Source organism: Bufo bufo, chromosome 2 (genome assembly GCF_905171765.1).
Source record: "Bufo bufo chromosome 2, aBufBuf1.1, whole genome shotgun sequence".
Lineage (NCBI taxonomy): Eukaryota > Metazoa > Chordata > Amphibia > Anura > Bufonidae > Bufo > Bufo bufo.
The window spans coordinates 413,624,598-413,646,603 of record NC_053390.1 but is presented as its reverse complement, the minus strand read 5'-3'; the positions used below and the strand labels follow the sequence as shown (position 1 = coordinate 413,646,603).

At 44.0% G+C, this 22,006-nt stretch overlaps 1 protein-coding gene across 1 annotated transcript in view; it reads left to right on the top strand.

Moving 5' to 3' along the window:
- The first annotated feature begins 561 nt into the window (after window positions 1–561).
- The window catches only part of TRMO (tRNA methyltransferase O), a 32,195-nt gene continuing 10,750 nt past the window's right edge, over window positions 562–22,006 (top strand). The window contains exons 1-3 of the mRNA XM_040420348.1: window positions 562–757; window positions 8,393–8,567; window positions 20,815–20,972. Coding sequence (XP_040276282.1) covers window positions 739–757; window positions 8,393–8,567; window positions 20,815–20,972 — 352 coding nt within the window. The 5' untranslated portion in view covers window positions 562–738. The remainder of the gene's footprint in view (window positions 758–8,392; window positions 8,568–20,814; window positions 20,973–22,006) is intronic.

Here is a 22,006-nt window from a genome sequence, read left to right as displayed (position 1 = left end):
CATGTGACCATGCCCATACCTGCCTGGAAGAAAAATAAGCTGGGGGGACCATAAGGCCTCATGCACACAACCGTGGTTTTGGGCCGCATTTTGCGCGTCAAATGCGGACCCACTCATTTCAAAGTGGCCGCAAAAGAGTTCGCATCTGCACATCCGTTTCGCGGCCCCACAAAAAAGATAGAACATGTCCTATTCTTCTCCATTTTTCAGACAAGAATACGCAGTGTCCATGCGGATGCACAACTAGCAGACAGCTACCACAGTGTGCATGAGGCCTAAGATGGATGGATGGGATCAGAGTGTTGGGGAGCAGGTAAGTATGGCGGTTTCATTAGGTGAGGGAGGCTTTGGGGTATAAGTAACCTGTAAGCTAGCATATAGACACAGCAAAAAAAAAAAAATAATATACCGTGTGAATACAAGGATATATGTGGCTAGCACCTTGTTGGGGATCCCACCCAGTATTATGAGAACATCTGCGTGGTGCAGAAGCGCACACCAAACCACCTAGTCACTCTGTCAGGGCGGGGCGAAGGAGTGACACTTCCGCCTCGTCACGTGACTGGGCATGAGGCGCGCGCTGCGTTGGGTTGCACCACACACTCTCCAGGAAGTAGAGTCCCAGCACTGAGATAATAGAGAAACACTATCCTCACCTGTCACCTACAGGGCAGCGGGCAGAAAACGGACACTAGTGTATACGCCAAAAGTACGCGAAGGAAGCTTACAGAGTCCGTCATGTGCTCGCTTGAGACAGGTAACCAATCAGTGACCGGCTTCCCTGACGTGATCCGCGTCCAGCCGCAGCCATTTTTAGTGTGGGCTCTGCTGAAGTTCATGTATGTAAATAGGCTTATGTGTGAAATAATAGTCCCCCCCCCCCCCATACAGTGCTATGATTAGTCCATTGATATCATCCACTTATTTAGCACTGATTTCTGTCAGTATACTCAGTTTTTTTCACTTTCTGTTCCCTAATATCAGATATTATATATTGATGAGGATAGGGCATCAGTATATACTGCCTTAGTCAGAATACAAGCAGCACCGTACTGCAATCATTCGCATGCTATGTTTGTCCCCAGACTAAAAGGAGTTGTCCAAAAAAATAAAAATAAAACTCGGACAAGCCCTACAATTGCTTAAAATAACAAATGCTATTATATTTAGCCCTTTCCTCAGCGGGGTTCTCTGTGGTGCTGATCCGGTCCTGCTTTTTGTACAACCTGCAGCAGGATGGGCCATGATACAGCAAGTGACCTCTGCAGCCAGTGACTGTCCCCAGTAGTCTAACCCTGAGGACAGTGATTGGTTGCAGCGGTGACGTTCCGTACACCTTCATGTCCCTGTGACGTGCAGCTGTACAGAACCTGGATAAAAGAATAACGCAAAGCGATAGACCCTTTTCAAAGTGAAATTGTAAATTGCAGCTGCGGCGACATTCTTTCCTAATGAGCTTGCATCCATGTGGTCTAGAGACATAGGGGAGAATTTATCAAGACTGGCATTTTATATTTACCTTGATCTAGTTTCTGCCAGCATGAGACACACTGGCGTGCCTAGGGGGGGGTGTGGCCGGCCCTCAGGGGGGTGCCAGAAGCAATGAGCGCTTCAATCAATACAGATACATACTGCGGCAGGGCACGGGAGAGCATAGTTCCCTGCCCCGCCGCCGATCACCGCCATAGGCTTCAGGCCTAGTAGGCCTGAGGCCTATGCAGTAGTGAAATCTCGGCGCAGGCGTGTGTGATGACGTCATCGTGCGCGCCTGTGCCGGCCAGAGACAGCAGCACAGTAAAGTGTGCGCGCCTCCCTCTGCGAGCAAGTGTCTGGACATAGGTGAGTATTTAGCTTTTTTTTTTTTTTTTATGTGCCAACTTTGGGGGAAAAATATTATGGTGGGATACTGTGTGTGGGCAATATTTATGGGAGGGATTACTATGTGGGGGGAAAATTACTATATGGCGCAATGTGGGGGAAATTACCGTGTGGGGGGCAGTGTTGGGGAAATTACTGTGTGGGGGAAGCTACTGTATGGGGGCAGTGTGGGGGAAAGTACTGTGTGGGGCAAATTATTATATATGGGGGCAGTGTGGGGCAAATTACTGTGTGGAGGAAGCTACTGTATGGGGGCAGTGTGGGGGAAACTACTGTGGGGCAAATTGCTGTGTGGGGGGAAATTACTGTGGGGGAAGCTACTGTATGGGGGCAGTGTGGGGGAAGCTACTGTATGGGGGCAGTGTGGGGGAAAGTACTGTGTGGGGCAAATTATTATATGTGGGGGCAGTGTGGGGCAAATTACTGTGTGGGGGAAGCTACTGTATGGGGGCAGTGTGGGGGAAAGTACTGTGTGGGGCAAATTATTATATATGGGGCAGTGTGGGGGAAGCTACTGTATGGGGGCAGTGTGGGGGAAAGTACTTTGTGGGGCAAATTATTATATATGGGGCAGTGTGGGGGAAGCTACTGTATGGGGGCAGTGTGGGGGAAAGTACTGTGGGGCAAATTGCTGTGTGGGGTGAAATTACTGTGGGGGGCAGTGTGGGGGAAGCTACTGTATGGGGGCAGTGTGGGGGAAAGTACTGTGTGGGGCAAATTATTATATATGGGGGCAGTGTGGGGCAAATTACTGTGTGGGGGAAGCTACTGTATGGGGGCAGTGTGGGGAAAACTACTGTGGGGCAAATTGCTGTGTGGGGGGAAATTACTGTGGGGGGCAGTGTGGGGGTAGCTACTGTATGTGGGCAGTGTGGGGGAAATTACTGTGTGGGGGGTTGGATTACGATAGGGGGCAGTGTGGGGGGCGTTGCTATTGGGGAGGCACTGTAGGGGCAATTCTATTATTTCTGGGAACGCTGTACAGGGATTATTACCCGGAGCACAATATAGGGTGTTATTATTACTGGGGGCACTGTAGGGGACATTATAGCTGCTGTAGACACTATAGGAACATTTGGGGTAATTAATCAAACTGGTGTAAAGCAGAACTGGCTTAGTTGCCCATAGCAGCCAATCAGATTCTACCTTTCATTTTTGACAGCTCTTTTGGAAATCCAGTTCTACTTTACCAGTTTGATAAATTACCGCAATTATGTCTACTGGGGTCACTATTTTTTTCAGCAGCATAGTAACTGGGGCATTGGGGGGCACAATGGGCACAGGTATTGGGGGTGGCAGCAGGATGACACTGTGGGGACACCAGGATGGGGAGGTTGATGGAAAAACTGAGAAATCTAACGTGTCTGTTTTACAAACTCTTTAGAGATGAGATGTGGATGAAAGAATTTGTCATGGCAGTCTAACGGAGGAGAAGAAGAAAGAGAAGGTCTACATGACAGGAGATGTCCCTGGTGGTCAAGAGGTGTGTGGTCAAGTATTGGGGGGGTTGGCAGAGAAACACCCTAGGCACGCCACTGATGAGACGTGCAAACTGTTTTAACAGGCATGCCTCTTTTGGTGCCTCCCAGGAGGTCTGCGTGCAAGACACAGAAAAATATTCTACTTTTCTGCCACAGAAAGCTTAATAACCCCTGGAACCCCCCCCCCCACCCCAATAGTGCCATGACTGCACCACACTGGTGCATTTGCCCCAGTGCTCTGACCTTGCATACCTATGATGCCTAACCACTTGGATGTGACATTTTTCATTTAGCCGAGGAGACGAAAAAGCCTGTCTGCCCGTTCGTTGTTGTTGCTGACAACAGACCTTTTCAAGGATCTGCCGTGCTCCACAGAAATTCCAATGCTTATGACTAGAGATGAGTGACTTTCATGTTATGAAATTCATTTACGCTTCGTTTGGTGGTAAAAGCAGAATTGCATTATGGATTCTGTTACCACAGACCATAATGCAATTCTATGACGGAATGTCTTTATAGGCATTCCGTTATTCATTCCGTCATAATAGAAGTCTATGGGCTGCAAAACGGATTTGTCTGGTTTCCGTTATGCAGAAGAGGACTCCCCTGCAAAACGGAACGGATCAGTTTTGCAGCCCATAGACTTCTATTATGAATAACGGAATGCATTCCATCATAGAATTGCGTTATGGTCCGTGGTAACGGAATCCATAACACAATTCTGCTTTTACCACCAAACGAAGCGTGAACGAATTTCAAAATATGAAATTCGCTCATCTCTACTTATTTCAACGTTTCTGAAGCCCTGTTTTCTTATAGGAAATTCTTAGCCGGAAGTGACGTTTTCTTAGACTTACCGAGTCCCTTGCAGGAGAGCTGAAGCCTCTTCTTCCGGCTGCTCAGGGAGCCCGGTGACGTCACCGGCACTGATGGGCGGGCTACAGCGCTGCTCTAGCCAGTAAAACGACTAGGGCAGCACTAAAGCCCGCCCATCAGAGCCGGTGACGTAATCGAACACACTGCTGGGCAGTGTGTTATTGTTAACAAAAGAGCCTTTGCCCCTGCTCCAATGCTCAAGTCAGGGGGGCTGTCTGGGTGAAAATAGAGGTTTAGATAATAGAATAAAATATATGAATGGGCACTCATATATTGGGAATTACATAGGATTGATAAAAGACAATTTTTTGGGAAATTGATTTTATTTTATCTATAAAAAGTCAATAAAAAAACTCAAAAAATGATGTACAATGGATAATAGAGAATATAAAAATGAATCATGTATGTACACAAGTTGATCGTATCTTCTCTAGTTGTTAAATAATTAACAATAAATACACAGTGTATGTTGCCCCTGAATTTTCTGGTATGCCCTAGGGTTGGGCGGCTCCAGATGGTAAATTGCGCTGATGGTATTGCGCTAGTGGGTCTGCGCGCAGAATCAATGGGTTAGTAGAATAAATGTAGTACACAATAGGTAAAGGGACACCTTGAGAACAAAAAACAATAACACTGTTCTCAAAGGGTTAACAATAATCGTGTCCGATTGTTGCCAGTAATTATGTGTTAGTCATTCCATATCCATCAATCCTTGTGAATAATATATAAAAATAACATGCAATCCATATATTGTGCTCCAAAAAATATGTCCTTCAATGCTCTCCAAGCTTTTCTCTAGTGTTTGTTAGTCAGGTAAAGTTCATTAGTTAGGTTAGAATCTCATGCTCTGTTTGGTAATGTCTAATATACTCACTGTTGTGAGGTCCGCATCTATTCGTGGCGTCCCACGCGGTGGTCAAGTTGGTAAGCTTACCTCAATTGATGCGATGTTTCCTGCTGAGACGAAAGGTGGTAGGTACCTTGTCTTAAAACCTGATCCACTTTTCCCAAATATATTCTGAATGGTACAAATGTAGATTGTCTCATATATATGTCCATATAGCATCTATTATTTCTATTGAAAAAATGTTACATCTAAATACTCCCCACTGTAACAGTACCAGAATGAGGGGAAATACAAAGCCAAACTATATCTTAGGAACTATTTTTAACCGGGGGGGGGGGGGGGACCCTGAGGAGAAGACAGGAGCGGTTTATAACCGCTTCTGCCTTCTCCTGTGCCGGCAGGAGAACACTGAATCAGATCATGGTGGAGGGAGCAGGAAGCGGCAGGGCTGATTCCTCTGTTAGTCCCGACGGTCACGTGACCTCTAGGGGTGTTTGGAGCAGGGGCAGGAGCAGAGCTGCAGGGTCTAAGGAGACCCTGATCAGCTCTGCCTGTGTGTAATTCCCCCCCACAGAGGGATGTTTTCCCCTGGAACTGGGGCTCCTGTGGAAAAAAGTCAGTGTCCTCCAGAGGTCTTTTAATGACCTCCTGGGGGACATACAGTCCTGATCAAAAGTTTAAGACCACTTGAAAAATGGCAAAAAATCATATTTTACATTGTTGGATCTTAACAAGGTTCCAAGTAAGAGCTTCAACATGCAACAAGAAGAAATGAGAGTGAGACAAAACATTTTTTTGAGCATTCAATTAATTGAAAATAACGATTAAACTGAAACAGGCTGTTTTTCAGCTGATCCAAATTTTAGGACCACATGCCTTTAAGGCTGGGTTCACACGAGCGGATGCCGTGCGTGGCATCCGCTCCGTGAAAGAGTGCCAAGACCCGATGCAGACTGCAGAGGCACGGAGCATTAACATGACTGATAATGCTCCGTGCCTCTCTGTGACCTCTTTACTACGAAATCACAGTGACAATTATGATTTCGTAGTAAAGAGGTCACAGAGAGGCACGGAGCATTATCAGTCATGTTAATGCTCCGTGCCTCTGCAGTCTGCATCGGGTCTTGGCTGTCATTCACGGAGCGGATGTCACGCACGGCATCCGCTCGTGTGAACCCAGCCTAAAAGGCCAAATCTGTGCAAAGATGTGGATTCATTGTCATTTTCTGTCAGATAGTCACACGTGATGGGAAATGCAAAAAAACTCTCCCCCTCTCTCACAGCGTGCCATCACTGCTGAGGTGGGACGCAGTAAGACAGTCATTTGAAATTTCTTAAATGATCCTGAGGGTTATGGAACAAAAAAGTCAAGTGGAAGACACAAAAAAATTTCATCAGCACTGAGCCGGAGGATCCAATTGGCTGTCCGTCAAGACACTGGACGATCCTCGACCCAAATTAAGGCCCTTACTGGTGCTGACTGCAGCCCCATAACCATCAGACGGCATCTGAGACTGAAGGCCTTCAAGAACAAAAAACGTCTTCAAAGACCTCGTCTCCTTGAACGCCACAGAACTGCTCGTTTAGACTTTGCAAGAGAGCACCAAACATGGGACATTCAAAGGTGGAAGAAAGTTTTATTCTCTGATGAGAAAAAATTTAACCTTGATGGTCCTGATGGTTTCCAATGTTACTGGCATGACAAGCAGATCCCACCTGAGATGTTTTCTACACGCCACAGTAGAGGGGGAGCCATAATGGTCTGGGGTGCTTTTTCCTTCAGTAGAACAATGGAGCTTCAGGAAGTGCAGGGGCGTCAAACGGAGTAGAGGGGGAGCCATAATGGTCTGGGGTGCTTTTTCCTTCAGTAGAACAATGGAGCTTCAGGAAGTGCAGGGGCGTCAAACGGCCGCTGGCTATGTCCAGATGTTGCAGAGAGCATTCCTCATGACTGAGGGCCCTCGTCTGTGTGGTAACGACTGGGTTTTTCAACAGGACAACGCTACAGTACACAATGCCCGCAGGACAAGGGACTTCTTCCAGGAGAATAACATCACTCTTTTGGCCCATCCTGCGTGTTCCCCTGATCTAAATCCAATTGAGAACCTTTGGGGATGGATGGCAAGGGAAGTTTACAAAAATGGACAACAGTTCCAGACAGTAGATGGCCTTCGTGCGGCCGTCTTCACCACTTGGAGAAATGTTTCCACTCACCACATGGAAACGCTTGCATCAAGCATGCCGAAACAAATTTTTGAAGTGATAAAAAATAACGGCGGAGCTACTCATTACTGAGTTCATGTTTGGAAGTTGGATTTCTGTTTTGGGGGGGTTTAGTTTTTGTTTTGGAGGTGTGGTCCTAAACTTTTGATCAGCTGAAAAACAGCCTGTTTCAGTTTATTCGTTGTTTTCATTAAATTGAATGCTCAAAAAATGTTTTGTCTCACTCCCATTTCTTCTTGTTGCATGTTGAAGCTCTACTTGGAACCTTGTCAAGATCCAGCCATGCGAAATATGATTTTTTACAATTTTTCAAGTGGTCTTAAACTTTTGATCAGGACTGTATTATGTGCCAAAAAGAAATTAAAACAGAAGTTAAAAAAAATATATAAATTAAAATAAAATAAAAAATGCAGTCGCTAACAGAAACCATCACCATAGTCACCCCATTCTCTCAAACCTATACATGTTATATATGAAATTGATTGTCACAAAATAGGGAACCCATTGCAATAAATAATTTTTGTCAGTTTTAATATTTAAGAAATAAAAAGCTATAATTAAAAAAATTGCTTTTTAATAATTAGCGGGTTTCCTCCAAATTTAAACCTAAAAAAGGAAAAAAAATATTCTAATAAAAAGTCCCAAGTGTCAAGTAAAAATAAATAAATTATATTTTGGTAGTCAAACAAACAAACAAGCTAGGGTCATTAAACCACGTGCACAAAATCACAAAAAGTTGCCTGGACATTCAGGCCTTTTTTTTGGCCTGGTCATGAAAGGGTTAACTGGAATTTTGGAGCTGCCCAACTTTTCAGTTCATCTGTGTCCTCCACACTTTGATGTTTCTCCTGTTTCCTAGAACTTCTGCTCCTCAGGAAGAGTATATTGGTAATGGATTTAGCATTGTTTTCTAGGGGGGCCGATACATAAAGATCACTTCTGCAGTTCACAAGTCAGCTCCCTGTCTCTACGTACCTCCTATGTAGAACATCTGTAAACCTGCGTCTTCTATAATTTGCTCTCTTGACAGTCAAATTGATTTCTAGTTATGAGACAATTCATACATAATTTTTTTTCTTTTTGACAGGCCAAGTGTTAACCCAACCAATTGGATACATTGAATCCTGTTTTACTGGGAAAAATGGTACTCCCAGGCAGCCTTCCATTTGCAGTTTGTCTCGTGGCTGTTTAAAAATCAGCAAAAAGATATTTAATAATCCTGAGCATTCGCTTATGGGTCTGCAACAATTTTCCCATGTTTGGTGAGTTTTAAAGGAGTCCTGAACTAGCACTGGAAAGTGTTCCAGCAGCTCCTACTTGTATTTAGCTGAACGTGTCACCTGGCAGAGCTATACAGATACTATGAGCATATTTGGATGGAGTTGCCGATCCCTATGGCCACCAGGCGCCCTTTGTAGTATTGGATTGGTGAAGTACTAGAAGCAGTAGCTTCTGGCTGTGGTGTTTTGTACATTCCTAACTTCAAAAAAATTGTGCCGCTGTGTAAAATGTAAATAAAAGCAGAATGGGATGATTTGCAAATCTCATAGACCCATATTTTATTCAAAATAGATCATAGAAGAACACAGATGTTGAAATTGAGACATATTTTTCCAATTTCATAAAAATAAAAAAATAATCATTTATTACTTGATGCAACACATCAAAAAAAAAAAAGTTGGGACAAAGCCATTGTGTAGCATCCCCTCTTATTTTACCAACAGTCTGTGAACGTCTGGAACATGAGGAGACCAATTGCTGGAGTTTTGGGAGAAAAATGTCCCATTCTTGTCTGATGTAGGATTCAAGCTGCTCAACAGTCCTAGGTCTTCTTTGCTGGATATCTATCTTATCTGTCTTATATCTAACGTATGCACCCAAGGCCTTTCCTGAAAGAGATGTCTGGATAGGAGAATATGTTGTCCTACAACCTTTATATACCCTCCAGCATTGATAGTGCCTTTACAGATCTGTGAACTGCCCACACCATAGGCACCAATGCACCCCATACCATCAGAAATGCAGGCTTTTGAACTGTATGTTCCCTCCCCTCTTGAGTCTTCAGAACATGGTGTCGGTTGTTTCCAAAATTAATTTCAAATTTTGAATCATCTAACCACAGAACATTTTTCCATTTTGCCTTAGGCTACTTTGGTGCGGATCCGTCATTGATCTGCACAGATTTATCCGTTCAGATAATACTACCGCATGCATCCATTCAGAACGGATCCGTTTGTATTATCTTTAAGATAGCCAAGATGGATCCATCTTGAACACCATTGAAAGTCAATGGAGGATGGATCCGTTTTCTATTGTGTCATAGAAAACGGATCCGTCCCCGTTGACTTACATTGTGTGCCAGGACGGATCCGTTTGGCTCAGTTTTGTCAGACGGACACCAAAACGTTTTGGTGTCCGTCTCTAAAGCGGAATGGAGACAGAACGGAGGCAAACTGATGCATTCTGAGCGGATCCTCTTCCATTCAGAATGCATTAGGGCAAAACTGATTAGTTTTGGACCGCTTGTGAGAGCCCTGAATGGATCTCAGAAACGGAAATTGAAAACCCAATTTGAAAGTAGCCTTAGTCTGTTTTAAATGAGATTTGGTCCAGAGAAGACAGCAGTATTCTTGGATCGTGTTGACATATGGCTTTTGCATGATACAGGTTTAACTTGCATCATGCAACTCATATTTGTGGCTTGCATGGTGAACTGTGTTCATAGACAGTGATTTCTGGAAGTGTTCTTAAGCCCGTGCAGTGATTTCCAGTAAAGAACAGAATAATGCCTGTTTTTATGGGGTCATGCACATGACCGTATTCCCTCCGAGACATACGGTCCATGAGCGGACCATATGTCCCGGAGCGGCATACATTGTGCGCACGGGAGCGCACAGCATCATAGGTTACTAGGATACTCTGCGCATCGGGCCGCCCACGGGACTATTGTCCCGCACTCATATGATATTATGAATGCGGGACAATAGCCCTGCGGGCGGCCCGATGCGCACAGCATCATAGTAACCTATGATGCTGTGCGCTCCCGTGCACACGATGTATGCTGCCCCGGGACATATGGCCCGCTCACCGACCGTATGTCTCGGAGGGCATACGGTTGTGTGCATGAGCCCTAATGCAGTGCTGCCTGAGGCCTGTAGATCATAAGCATCCAATATTGACCATTAGCCTTGTCCCTGGCTCACATAGATTTCTCCAGGTTCTATGAATCTTTTGTAGATATTATGTACTCTAGATGGTGGGATATTCAAAGTCTTCACAATTTTACATTGAGGAACAAGGTGTGTGGCTCGGTGATATGAAATGAAGTCTGGCAAACCTAGGCCTCCTCGAAGTTTGGGACGGAATAGCACTGAGCGGGCTATTTGTGGGGTTTTCCCTGCCCATATAAAGCATGTAAGGGTAGCTAATAAAGTATGGAAAAATAATCTAGGAATGTGTATGGGCATAGCTTGTAAGAAATATAGTATTCTTGGTAGAATATTCATTTTAAAAATAGAGATCCGTCCAAACCAGGTAAAGGTACCTTTTGTTCCAGCAGGGGGGGGGGGTAGTTCACTGGATAAAGGACGGATAAGTTTGAGGTTAAATGTATACCCAAATATTTAAGTGAGGATCTAGTCCATTTAAATGGAAAGTTAATCTGCCATTTTCGCGTCTAGCTTTGGTGGGAGCGTGATGTTCAGGGCTTCCGATTTTTGGAAGTTTACCTTGAAATTTGATAATTACGAATAGTGTTTCAGTTCTTTCAAAAGGTGTGGTAGCAATATGCGAGGGTTAATGAGAAAGAAGAGGAGATCATCTGCCTATGCGGCTACTTTATGCAACATTCCCCGGATCTGTATCCCAGTTATGTTGTGTCTAGCTCTTATGCGACCTAGTAGTGGTTCTAGGCAGAGGATAAATATCAAGGGAGATAGGGGACACCCCTGTCTCATACCATTTCTTATTGAGAAGGGTGCTGAGAACTGGCCGTTCACCTTGACTGATGCTGTGGGATTTGAATATAAGTTGTGAATGCGAGCCATCATTGCCTCCCCCAACCCCACATGCTCAAATGTTTCAAACATTAAGGTCCAGTCAACACTGTCAAACGCATTGTTGGCGTCGGTTGAGAGAAGAAACATGGGGGTTTTAGATGTGATCGCATGGTATATCATATTTATAGCCCTAGTGGTATTATCCCGGGCTTCCCTCAAGTGCATGAAGCCAGTCTGATCTAAGTGAATGAGTTGATGCATGTGTGGAATAAGGTGAGTAGCTAGAATCTTGGAGAATAGTTTTAAATCCACATTTATGATGGAAATGGGTCGGTAACTTTGACATTGAGATGGGTCCTTCCCTTACTTGGGAAGGACCCTCAATGAGCTGTGAGATAGTGACAGATCTCACAGAGGTGACTGGCAAGGATAGTGCGGTCCATACCCCTATTCCGCCAGGTGTACAATCAGTCTGGGGATAACATCACAGCCCAGACTGTCGGTCAAAAAAGGGTGAGATCCTGGAAAGGTGTTGTTGCACAGCCTAGGGCCTGGAGGACTTGGGGAGCACAGAGCAACTCCTGGGAATGGGTTGCAGGGCCCTAGTCAGGCGGACTAGAGAGCCCAACTTCCCCAAGGGACTTTTTATTTGCACAGCCTGGGGGCTGGAGGACTACAAGGTGGGAAAAGCCACAGGTACTTCACCTGTGTGAACTGGGCTTAGAGGTGAGTCAGGTTATGTTATGTTTAGTTAGAGCCCAGCCGGGCAGGTGTTTATTTTGTATCATTTATGTTTGTTTTGCTGAGCTGTCAAATAAAGCAATGTTTGGCCCCTAATCCTGCAGTGGATGAAGATCATTGTGTGAATGACCCCCGGATAAGAGCTAATCCCCCACAGAGCCCAGAGTGTGTTGGAGGGTGAAGAGCGGGTTGAGTCAAAAGAGTTGAAAGCGGTCAGAAATTATGGGGACAGGATGTCGATGAAAGTTTTATAATATGTTAAGGGCAGGCCATCCGGGCCGGGGGCTTTGACTGTTTGGGAATCCTTGATGGCTAGTGTTAGTTCAGCCGTGGATAGGGGGCCTCTAGGGCCGCAATTGCTTCCGCGGATAGACGGCCTAAGCCCGAAGAAGACAGAAACGTGTGAATAGATTGGATATGGATTTCAGAATTCTGGGCTGCAGGGGATTGTAAATTATACAAGGATTGGTAGTACAATCTAAAGGCTTCAGCTATCTTTTAGGGCAAAGTCACACGTTGACCAGAACTATCCACAAGAAATGGCAAATAGGAGTGTATTCTAGTCTTGCGTAGTGCCCTTGCTAGGGTCCTTTCGGGTTTGTTCCCATGTTCATAATAGTGTCTACGGCATTTCCTGCTCTCTCAGTTGTGTCAATTCGACTCCCAATTGTTTGTCCTGTGTGGACATATGTTGTTCCAGATTGTGTATTTTAGATATGAGGTCAGTTAGTACTGCCGCCCTTTCTTTTTTAAATTGGAGTTCTCAGTTTAATAAATGTACCCCTGATATAACATTTGTGTGCCTCTCAAACTGTAAGGGAATTTCTGCCTGAGGTGGCGTTGAGGGAGAAGTCAGTCGAGTCTTTCCGAACCTCTGTTGTAACCTGTAGGTCTTGCAACAGAGAGTCGTTCAAGTGCCAGTGCCACACTCTAGCGTGAGAGGTCGGTAGTGTAAGTGTCACTCGATCTGTACTCCCGTCAGTTGTTCTAGTCTGGTGTGTTGTATGAGGAAATAGTCCAGTCTAGAATATGAGTTGTGGGGATTAGAGTAAAATGGATAGTCTCTGTCTGTTGGATGTAAAAGGCGCCATGTATCTACTAATTGGTGGGCATGAAGAATTTCCTTTTAGTCTGGACTGTGTGGAAAGAGGTAAGTATGATTGACCTTTTGGAGGAGTCAATGGTCGGATCCATGGTGAGGTTAAAATCTCCCCCTAGTATCAGGACGCCTTCCATGAACCCCTCCAAGGCCCGTCAGTGTTTTGTCTAGAAACCGGACATGACCTGTATTAGGGGCATATATTGTTGCTAAGGTAGTCACCGTACCAGCCAGCCTACCTTTCAAGGAGATGTATCTGCCCGCTCCATCAATGCAGAGGTCGAACGGTTTCCAGGAAACGGTGTTGGAAATGAGAACGGACACACCTTTGATCTTGGGCTCTGGGGAGGTGCAGTGATAGACATGAGGAAACCTAGCATTGGTAAGAGACTGGATGCCGTCCGACTGAAAGTGCGTCTCCTGTATAAATGCAACATGTGCTCTTTTCTTCCACAGTAGTCTGAGAAGGGAGGATCTTTTCTCTGGAATGTTCAAGCCCTGGACCTTGAGAGAATCTATTAGTATATCTGACATGTTATAATAATAGGAAGAGAAAAAAAAAAAAAAAAGGGGGGGGGGGGAAGGTATGAGTGGGGGGGGTGTCTGGAAGGAGGGTAGAGGGGTGAGACAAAATCTCTACAGTAAACCTAAGGCCCCTTTCACACGAGCGAGTTTTCCGCACTGGTGCAATGCGTGACATGAACTATATTCTGCGTTTTTTACGCAACGCTGGCACCATAGAAGTGAATGGGGCTGCGTGAAAATCGCATTGCATTCTCAAGCTTTTTTCACTGATGGTTGCTAAAAGATGTTGTTTGTAAACCTTCAGGTTTTTTTTTTTTATCACGCACATGAAAAACTCATCGAAACGCATTGCACCAGCGCAGAAAAAACTGAACGCAATCGCAAAACTGACTGAACTTGCTTTCAAAATGGCGCGAGTTTCACTGAACGCATCCGGAGCCTAAGAGGCATAAAGGTTAGTTATAACTTTATTTAACTGTGGTTCACCCACTCCGACCGTAACTACAGCCACAAGGGGCTAAGAAACACAGTGCCCTAGTGGGGGAAAGTGGAACGATTGGGGAATAGGTGGTCGGTTTCTCCAAGTCTGTTCGCCTCTCGGGTTCAGGGCCTGAAGTAGCGGTGGTGGTGTCCAGTCTGGTATTGGAACTGGTGGGATGTTAAGGAAATGGAAGGCTTCAGGAAGGTTTGCTGGGGAGTGAGTAGTCCTAGACAGTCCTCCTTGTTTGCATAGGATAATGTGGAATAGGTTGCCCCAGCGATATGATGCCCCCACTTCCTTTATGGCTTCCAGCAATGGAAGAACTAGCCTGCGCATATAGAGTGTCAGGCGGGAGACGTCCGGCAGAATGATGATTTGCGTGTCTTCATAGAGAATCTCTCATTTCTCCCAAGCCCCATGTAGGATATCCTCCTTCACCTTGTAGAAGTGTACCCGGCAGATTACATCACTGGGTTTGTCTGAGTCCCGGTACCTTGGACCCACTGTTTTATGTACTCTGTCTAGTTCGATCTCTGTTCCCGGTGTTCTGTCTAACACCTAGTTAAAGATGGTTACTACCATCTTTGTCGTACAATAAGTCACCGGTGACTGTTTCTGAATTATTTTGGATTTTAAGGTTATTACAGCGTCCCCTGTTTTCCACATCGTCAGGGTGAAGAGAAAAATCCTTCAGTTGAGTAGTATGAGTCTCTATGGTGGTAGATAAAGAGGATATTGCAGAAGCTGAGGCCGAGTATTGCTGTTCCAATGAAGTAACCCTATCATTCAGGGATTATACGGACTGCCTGTAGGGCCTGTGCCTGTTTAGCCTCTATGAGTGTCGCTTGTGTTTCTAGGTCTGATCTGGTGGGAAGTGCCCTCACCATCTCCCAAAGCTCTGCCAATGTGCGATCCAGGAAAGTTGGGGGGGTAGAGCCCCCATGTATTCTGTCAGGTGGCTGTGAGGGTGTAACAAAAATTGCTGGCATGCCTTGACTAAGTGAAGGTGTCTCAGCCACCGCCATGAAGGTGGTCGGTACCTGTTCAGCGGTTTGAGCTACCGCACTGACGTCCCTGACGTGTAGATCTCTACTGGTGCTAGGTGCCTTGTGAGCTGGAGCAAGCTCGCTGCCCCCATGTGTGTTCAGGTGGTCTCCTCCTGGTAGAGGGGCAGAGACTGGTGGTAGAGGCAAGCGAGTCTCTGTTCCTTGCTGAGTGGCTCCTTGGCATGCGACCGCTGGTGTAAAGGGCGGCTGAGGAGCGCAGAGGTGCCGCTGGTGCCGCTGTTGTTGAGGTTTATGGGTGTGCCGGCGGTATCAGGTATCTGCTGATTTGAATGTTCAGGAGGGGCCACTGACTGACTCCGCCATGCTGAAGCCACGCCCCCCCCCCCCCCCCCCCCCAGTGCTCTAATTCTTAACATTTTTAAGAACTTTTCCAAAACCCACTTTTTAAGGATCAGTTTAGGTCTGAAGTCACTTTGTGGGGCTTACATAGTTGAAACCCCCCATAAATGACCCATTGTAGAAACTACACCCCTAAAGTTACTCAAAGCTGATTTTACAAACTTTGTTAACCCTTTAGGTGTTCCACAAGAATTAAAGGAAAATGGAGATGACCTTTCTAAATTTCACTTTTTTGGCAGATTTTCCATTTTCATCCATTTTTTTTTCTTTAACACGTCGAGGGTTAACAGCCAAACAAAACTCAATATTTATTACCCTGATTCTGCGGTTTACAGAAACACCCCACATGTGGTCGTAAACTGATGTAAGGGCACATGGCAGGGCGCAGAAGAAAAGGAGCGCCGTATGGTTTTTGGAAGGCAGATTTTGCTGAACTGGTTTTTAGATGCCATGTCCCATTTGATGCACCCTTACAGTAGAAACTCCCAAAAAGTGACCCCCATTTTGGAAACTAGGGGATAAGGTTCCAGTTTTATTGGTACTATTTTGGGGTACATATGATTTTTAATTGCTCTATATTACGTTTTTTTGTGAGGTAACCAAAAAATGGCTGTTTTGGCACTGTTTTTTTTTTTTTTTTTTTTACAACATTTATCTGACCGGGTAGATCATGTGCTATTTTTTATAGAGCAGGTTGTTACGGAGGCAATAATATCAAATATGTCTGCTTTCTTTGTTTCAGTTCTACATAATAAAGCATTTTTGAAAAAAAAAATGTTTGTCTCCATTTTCTGAATGCCATATTTTTTTTAATTTTTCTGCCGATCGCAGAAAGAGTTTTCAGAAAGAGTTGATGTTTTTTTGGTACCATTTTTAAAGAGGACCTTTCACCGATCCTGACATTGTGAACTAAGTATACAGACATGGAGAGCGGCACCCAGGGATAATAGTAAGTGCAGTGAGATCCCCGGGTGCCGCTCTCCATGTCTGTATACTTAGTTCACAATGTCAGGATCGGTGAAAGGTCCTCTTTAAGTACATATGATTTTTTGATCATTCATTATTACACTTTATGGGGCAAGGTGACCAAAAAATTGGTTGTTTTAGCACAGTTTTTATTTTTTACAGCGTTCACCTGAGGGGTTGGGTCATATAACAGTTTTATAGATCAGATCGTTACGGACGTTGAAATACCTAATATGTATACTTTTTCTTATTTAAGTTTTACACAAATAGCATTTTTGAAACCAAATAAATGATGTTTTAGTGTATCCACAGTGTGAGAGCCATAGCTTTTTTTTTATTTTTTGACCGATTGTCTTAGTTGGGATCTCATTTGTTGCAGGATGAGGTGATGGTTTGATTGGTACTATTTGGGATCACTTGGGCCCCTTTCACACGGGCGAGCATTGCACCCGCACTGAATCCCGACCCATTCATTTCTATGGGGCTGTTCACATGAGCGGTGATTTTCACGCATCACTTGTGCGTTGCGTGAAAATCGCAGCATGCGCAAGCAAGTGCGGATGCGGTGCGATTTTCACGCACGGTTGCTAGGAGACGATCGGGATGGAGACCTGATCATTATTATTTTCCATTATAAGCTGGTTATAAGGGAAAATAGCATTCTGAATACAGAATGCATAGTAAAATAGAGCTGGAGGGGTTAAAATAAATAAATAAATATTTGACTCACCTTAGTCCACTTGATCGCGCTGCCGGCTTCTTGTCTGTCTCCTTTGCTGAACATGACCTGTGGTGAGCATTCATTGCAGGAACAGGACCTGTGATGACCGGAGTGATGTCACCACAGGTCCTGTTCCTGCAATGAATGCTCACCACAGGTCCTGTTCAGCAAAGAAGGAGACAGACAAGAAGCCGGCAGCGCGATCAAGTGGACTAAGGTGAGTTAATTTTTATTTATTTTTTTAACCCCTCCAGCGCTATTTTACTATGCATTCTGTTCTGTATTCAGAATGCTATTATTTTCCCTTATAACCAGGTTATAAGGGAAAATAATACAATCTACACAACCCCTATCCCAAGCCCGAACTTCTGTGAAGAAGTTTGGGTTTGGGTACCAAACATGCACGATTTTTCTCACGCGAGTGCAAAACGCATTACAATGTTTTGCACTCGCGCGGAAAAATCGCGCGTGTTCCCGCAACGCACCCGCACCTTTTCCCGCAACGCCCGTCTGAAAGAGGCATTGGAGTTGCACTTTTTGTGATGTGAGGTGACAAAAATGTCTTTTGACACAGTTTTTATTTTTTATGGGGTGGATCATGTGATATATTTATAGAGCCGGACGTTACGGACGCGGCAATACCAGATATGTCTATTTTATTTATTTTGTTCTATTTTTTACTTTTTTCTTTCTTATTAATTGGGGAATTTTATTTTTTTACATGTGAAACCTTTTTTTTTTTTTTTTTTTAAACACTTAATTTTTTATACATTTATATCCTATGGGCGGATGTGAAGTGGTTAAAGGAATTGTCCACTTTTTACTATTGATGACCTATCCTGATCAGCTGTTTGAAGAGAAGGCAGCGCTGCCTTCTCTGCTCCGTTTACCTGCTCGCTGCAGCAATTGCAGTGGTGAGCAGTGTAATTACAAATATGGCATCCCCATTCACTTCTATGGGACGGCTCTGTCTGTTCAAATGAATACTACAGAACTGTCCCATAGAAGTGATTGGGGACATAACACTTGTAATTACATCTGTTCACCACTGCAATTGCTGCGGAGAGCCGGTAAACAGAGCAGAGAAGGCAGTGTTGCTTTCTCTTCAGACAGCTGATCAGCTGACCCCCGCCGATTTGATACTAATGACTTATCCTGAGGATAGATCATGAATCCTCATTAATGGTAAAAAGTGGACAACCCCGTTAAAGGCTATGCACACCTTTGGGGGCAATTATTTTTATTATTGCATTTTCTCATTTTGAGCTGAAAATTATTTTTAAATTAGTCTTTATTAAAAAATATGGCGTCCTTTTTTCTGTAGAGAGCTGACATGCTCTAGTAGCACCCTTTGGTTCTTCTGTCTTTTCCGTCAGACCAGGAGCTGACTGACTCCTCCTTATCTCTGCTCTATGACATTATAAACACTCATTATAGCTCATTTCTTATCTTACTGATAAGGACGTGGCCTTAAATAAGTGTTTATTACCTCTTATTAATTTAGAGAGAATGCCTATTAGATGACCTGCACAAAGTAAAAGTGCCAGTCACATAGCTAGAAAAACAGTGAACCCTCCTTGACAAAACAGCTCAATATTTTAATAAAGGCCAGTTGAAAAAATGCTTTCTATATTTTGGCAAAAAACAAACAAAAAAAAAAACATGCAATCATTTTAAAAAATTGACTCCAAAGATGCACATAGCCTTTAACTATCTGGTATGTGTACTATGATCTATTGTGAATAAGATATGGGTCTATGAGATTTGCAAATCATTGCATTCTGGTTTTATTTAAAATTTATTTACATTTTCCACAGCGTCCCAACTTTTTTTTTAAATTGGGGGTTGTAATACTAAAATGCCAGTGTTTAGCAAAGAGGACCTTTTCATCTGGCCAAAAATTCTGAACTAAGTATCATAATATGTACAGCGGCGCCCAGGGATCTCACTGCACTTACTATTATCCCTGGGCGCCACTCCGTTCTCCCGCTATGTCCTCCGGTATCTTCGGGGACTTGGTTATACTGGGTGGAGACTGCCCTTGTTCTGCTGGGTGTCTCCTTCTCCCAGGCTGTAGCGCTGCGATTAGCCAGTGCTACAGCCTGGGAGAAGGAGACACCCTGGAGAACAAGGGCAGTCTCCACCCAGTATAACCAAGTCCCCAAAGTCTCCGCCTACTATAACCAAGTCCCCGAAGATACCGGAGGGCATAGCGGGAGAACGGAGCGGCGCCCAGGGATAATAGTAAGTGCAGTGAGATGCCTGGGCGCCGCTGTATATGTCATGATACTTAGTTCAGAATTTTTTGCCAGATGAAAGATCTTCTTTAACACTTTGGTGAAAATAACTAATGTAAAATCTCAACCATGTAGTATGTAGCCCTATTTTAAAGCTGATCAGTCACCTATAACATTAAAGTGGACCTGTCACCATAAGATGCTCTCCTATGTATTTTATATTCACAGCAAGAAAAAGTATTGTGCCAAAGAATACCATTCATTAGGAGGGCATTCCATTCACCATCCCACACTTCCTCATCAATGGTCCACAGGTCCTGTGTATCTGCCTGTATACAAAGTGCCATCGGTTAGGCCCCTTCAGACGAGCGTGAGCGGATTAGGTCTGGATGCATTGCGGATGCGTTCAGTGAAAAATGCGCAATTTCGCAAGCAAGTTCATTCAGTCTTGTATGCGATCGCGTTCAGTTTTTATCGCGCGGGTGCAGTGCGATTTAATGCGTTTTGCATGCGCGTGATAAAAAACTGAAGGTATACAAACAACATCCCTTAGCAACCATCTGTGAAAAACACATCGCATCCGCACTTGCTTGCAGATGCGATGCGATTTTCACGCAGCCCCATTCACTTCTATGGGGCCAGAAAAACGCAGAATATAGAACATGCTGCAAGGCAGAAGTGATGCGTGGAAAAACAACGCTCATGTACACAGCCTATTGAAATGAATGGGTCCAGATTCAGTGCGGGCGCAATGCCTTCACATTGCACCCACGAGGAAAACCCGCTTGTCTGAAGGGGGCCTTAATGGGACAAAGGGGGCGTTCTCATGAATACAGTAGCTCTTATATTTGATTTAAAAATCAAGCCAAAGCGTAATTTTAAATGGGTTTTTTAGGAGTACAGTATTCACAACCTATCCTCAGGTTAGGTCATCGTTAATAGATTGGTGGAGGTCCAACTCCCAGCACTTCTGTTGATTTTAGCTTTGAGAAGAGGCCGCATCTTAATGACCACAGTTCTGTTTGTTGTATAGCGGCTGTGCTTGATATTGCACCCCAGGCGCATTCACTTGAATGGGTGTGAGCTGCTCATAAGCCATGCGACTGATGAACATGATGTTACTGGCCTAGGAAGTGGCAGCAACGCTTATTGCTACTGCCTCTTCAAACAGCTGATCTGTGAAGGGTCGGGATTTGGATTGATGACCTTGCCGGAGGATAGGTCATCAGTATTTTTCTCCTGGAAAACCCCTTTAATACCCTGCTCTTTTGTGAAGCATTTTATAGTGAAATTTTGTTTTCTGATAATAATGTAGCATAATTTTTCATATCTTAGGATTTTGTTCATTTTTCATAAGAATGGACATTTAAGTTGGAAGGCGAAAGTCCGGCCACCAAGACTTAACGGTGAAAAGACTGGAGTTTTCTCTACAAGAAGTCCTCATCGACCCAATGCAATTGGCCTTACATTGGCTAAACTGGATAAAGTAGAAGGTAATGTTACGTTATGTGTTAGAATCTTTTTTCACTTGACAGTGTGTGTGTGTGTGTTTTCTTTATTTTCATGACTATGAAGGCATCAAAACTATGAATTAACACATGTGGAATTATATACATAACAAACAAGTGTGAAACAACTAAAAATATGTCATATTCTAGGTTCTTCAAAGTAGCCACCTTTTTGCTTTGATTACTGCTTTGCACACTCTTGGCATTCTCTTGATGAGCTTCAAGAGGTAGTCCCCTGAAATGGTCTTCCAACAGTCTTGAAGGAGTTCCCAGAGATGCTTAGCACTTGTTGGCCCTTTTGCCTTCACTCTGCGGTCCAGCTCACCCCAAACCATCTTGATTGGGTTCAGGTCCGGTGACTGTGGAGGCCAGGTCATCTGGCGCAGCACCCCATCACTCTCCTTCATGGTCAAATAGCCCTTACTTTCAAAGTTTTCCCAATTTTTCGGCTGACTGACTGACCTTAATTTCTTAAAGTAATGATGGCCACTTGTTTTTCTTTACTTAGCTGCTTTTTTCTTGCCATAATACAAATTCTAACAGTCTATTCAGTAGGACTATCAGCTGTGTATCCACCTGACTTCTCCTCAACGCAACTGATGGTCCCAACCCCATTTAGAAGGCAAGAAATCCCACTTATTAAACCTGACAGGGCACACCTGTGAAGTGAAAACCATTTTAGGGGACTACCTCTTGAAGCTCATCAAGAGAATGCCAAGAGTGTGCAAAGCAGTAATCAAAGCAAAAGGTGGCTACTTTTAAGAACCTAGAATATGACATATTTTCAGTTGTTTCACACTTGTTTGTTATGTATATAATTCCACATGTGTTAATTCATAGTTTTGATGCCTTTCAGTGTGAATCTACAATTTTCATAGTCATGAAAATAAAGAAAACTCTTTGAATGAGAAGGTGTGTCCAAACTTTTGGTCTGTACTGTGTGTGTGTATATATGTATATGTGTGTATATATGTATATGTATATGTATGTATATATATATATATATATATATATATATA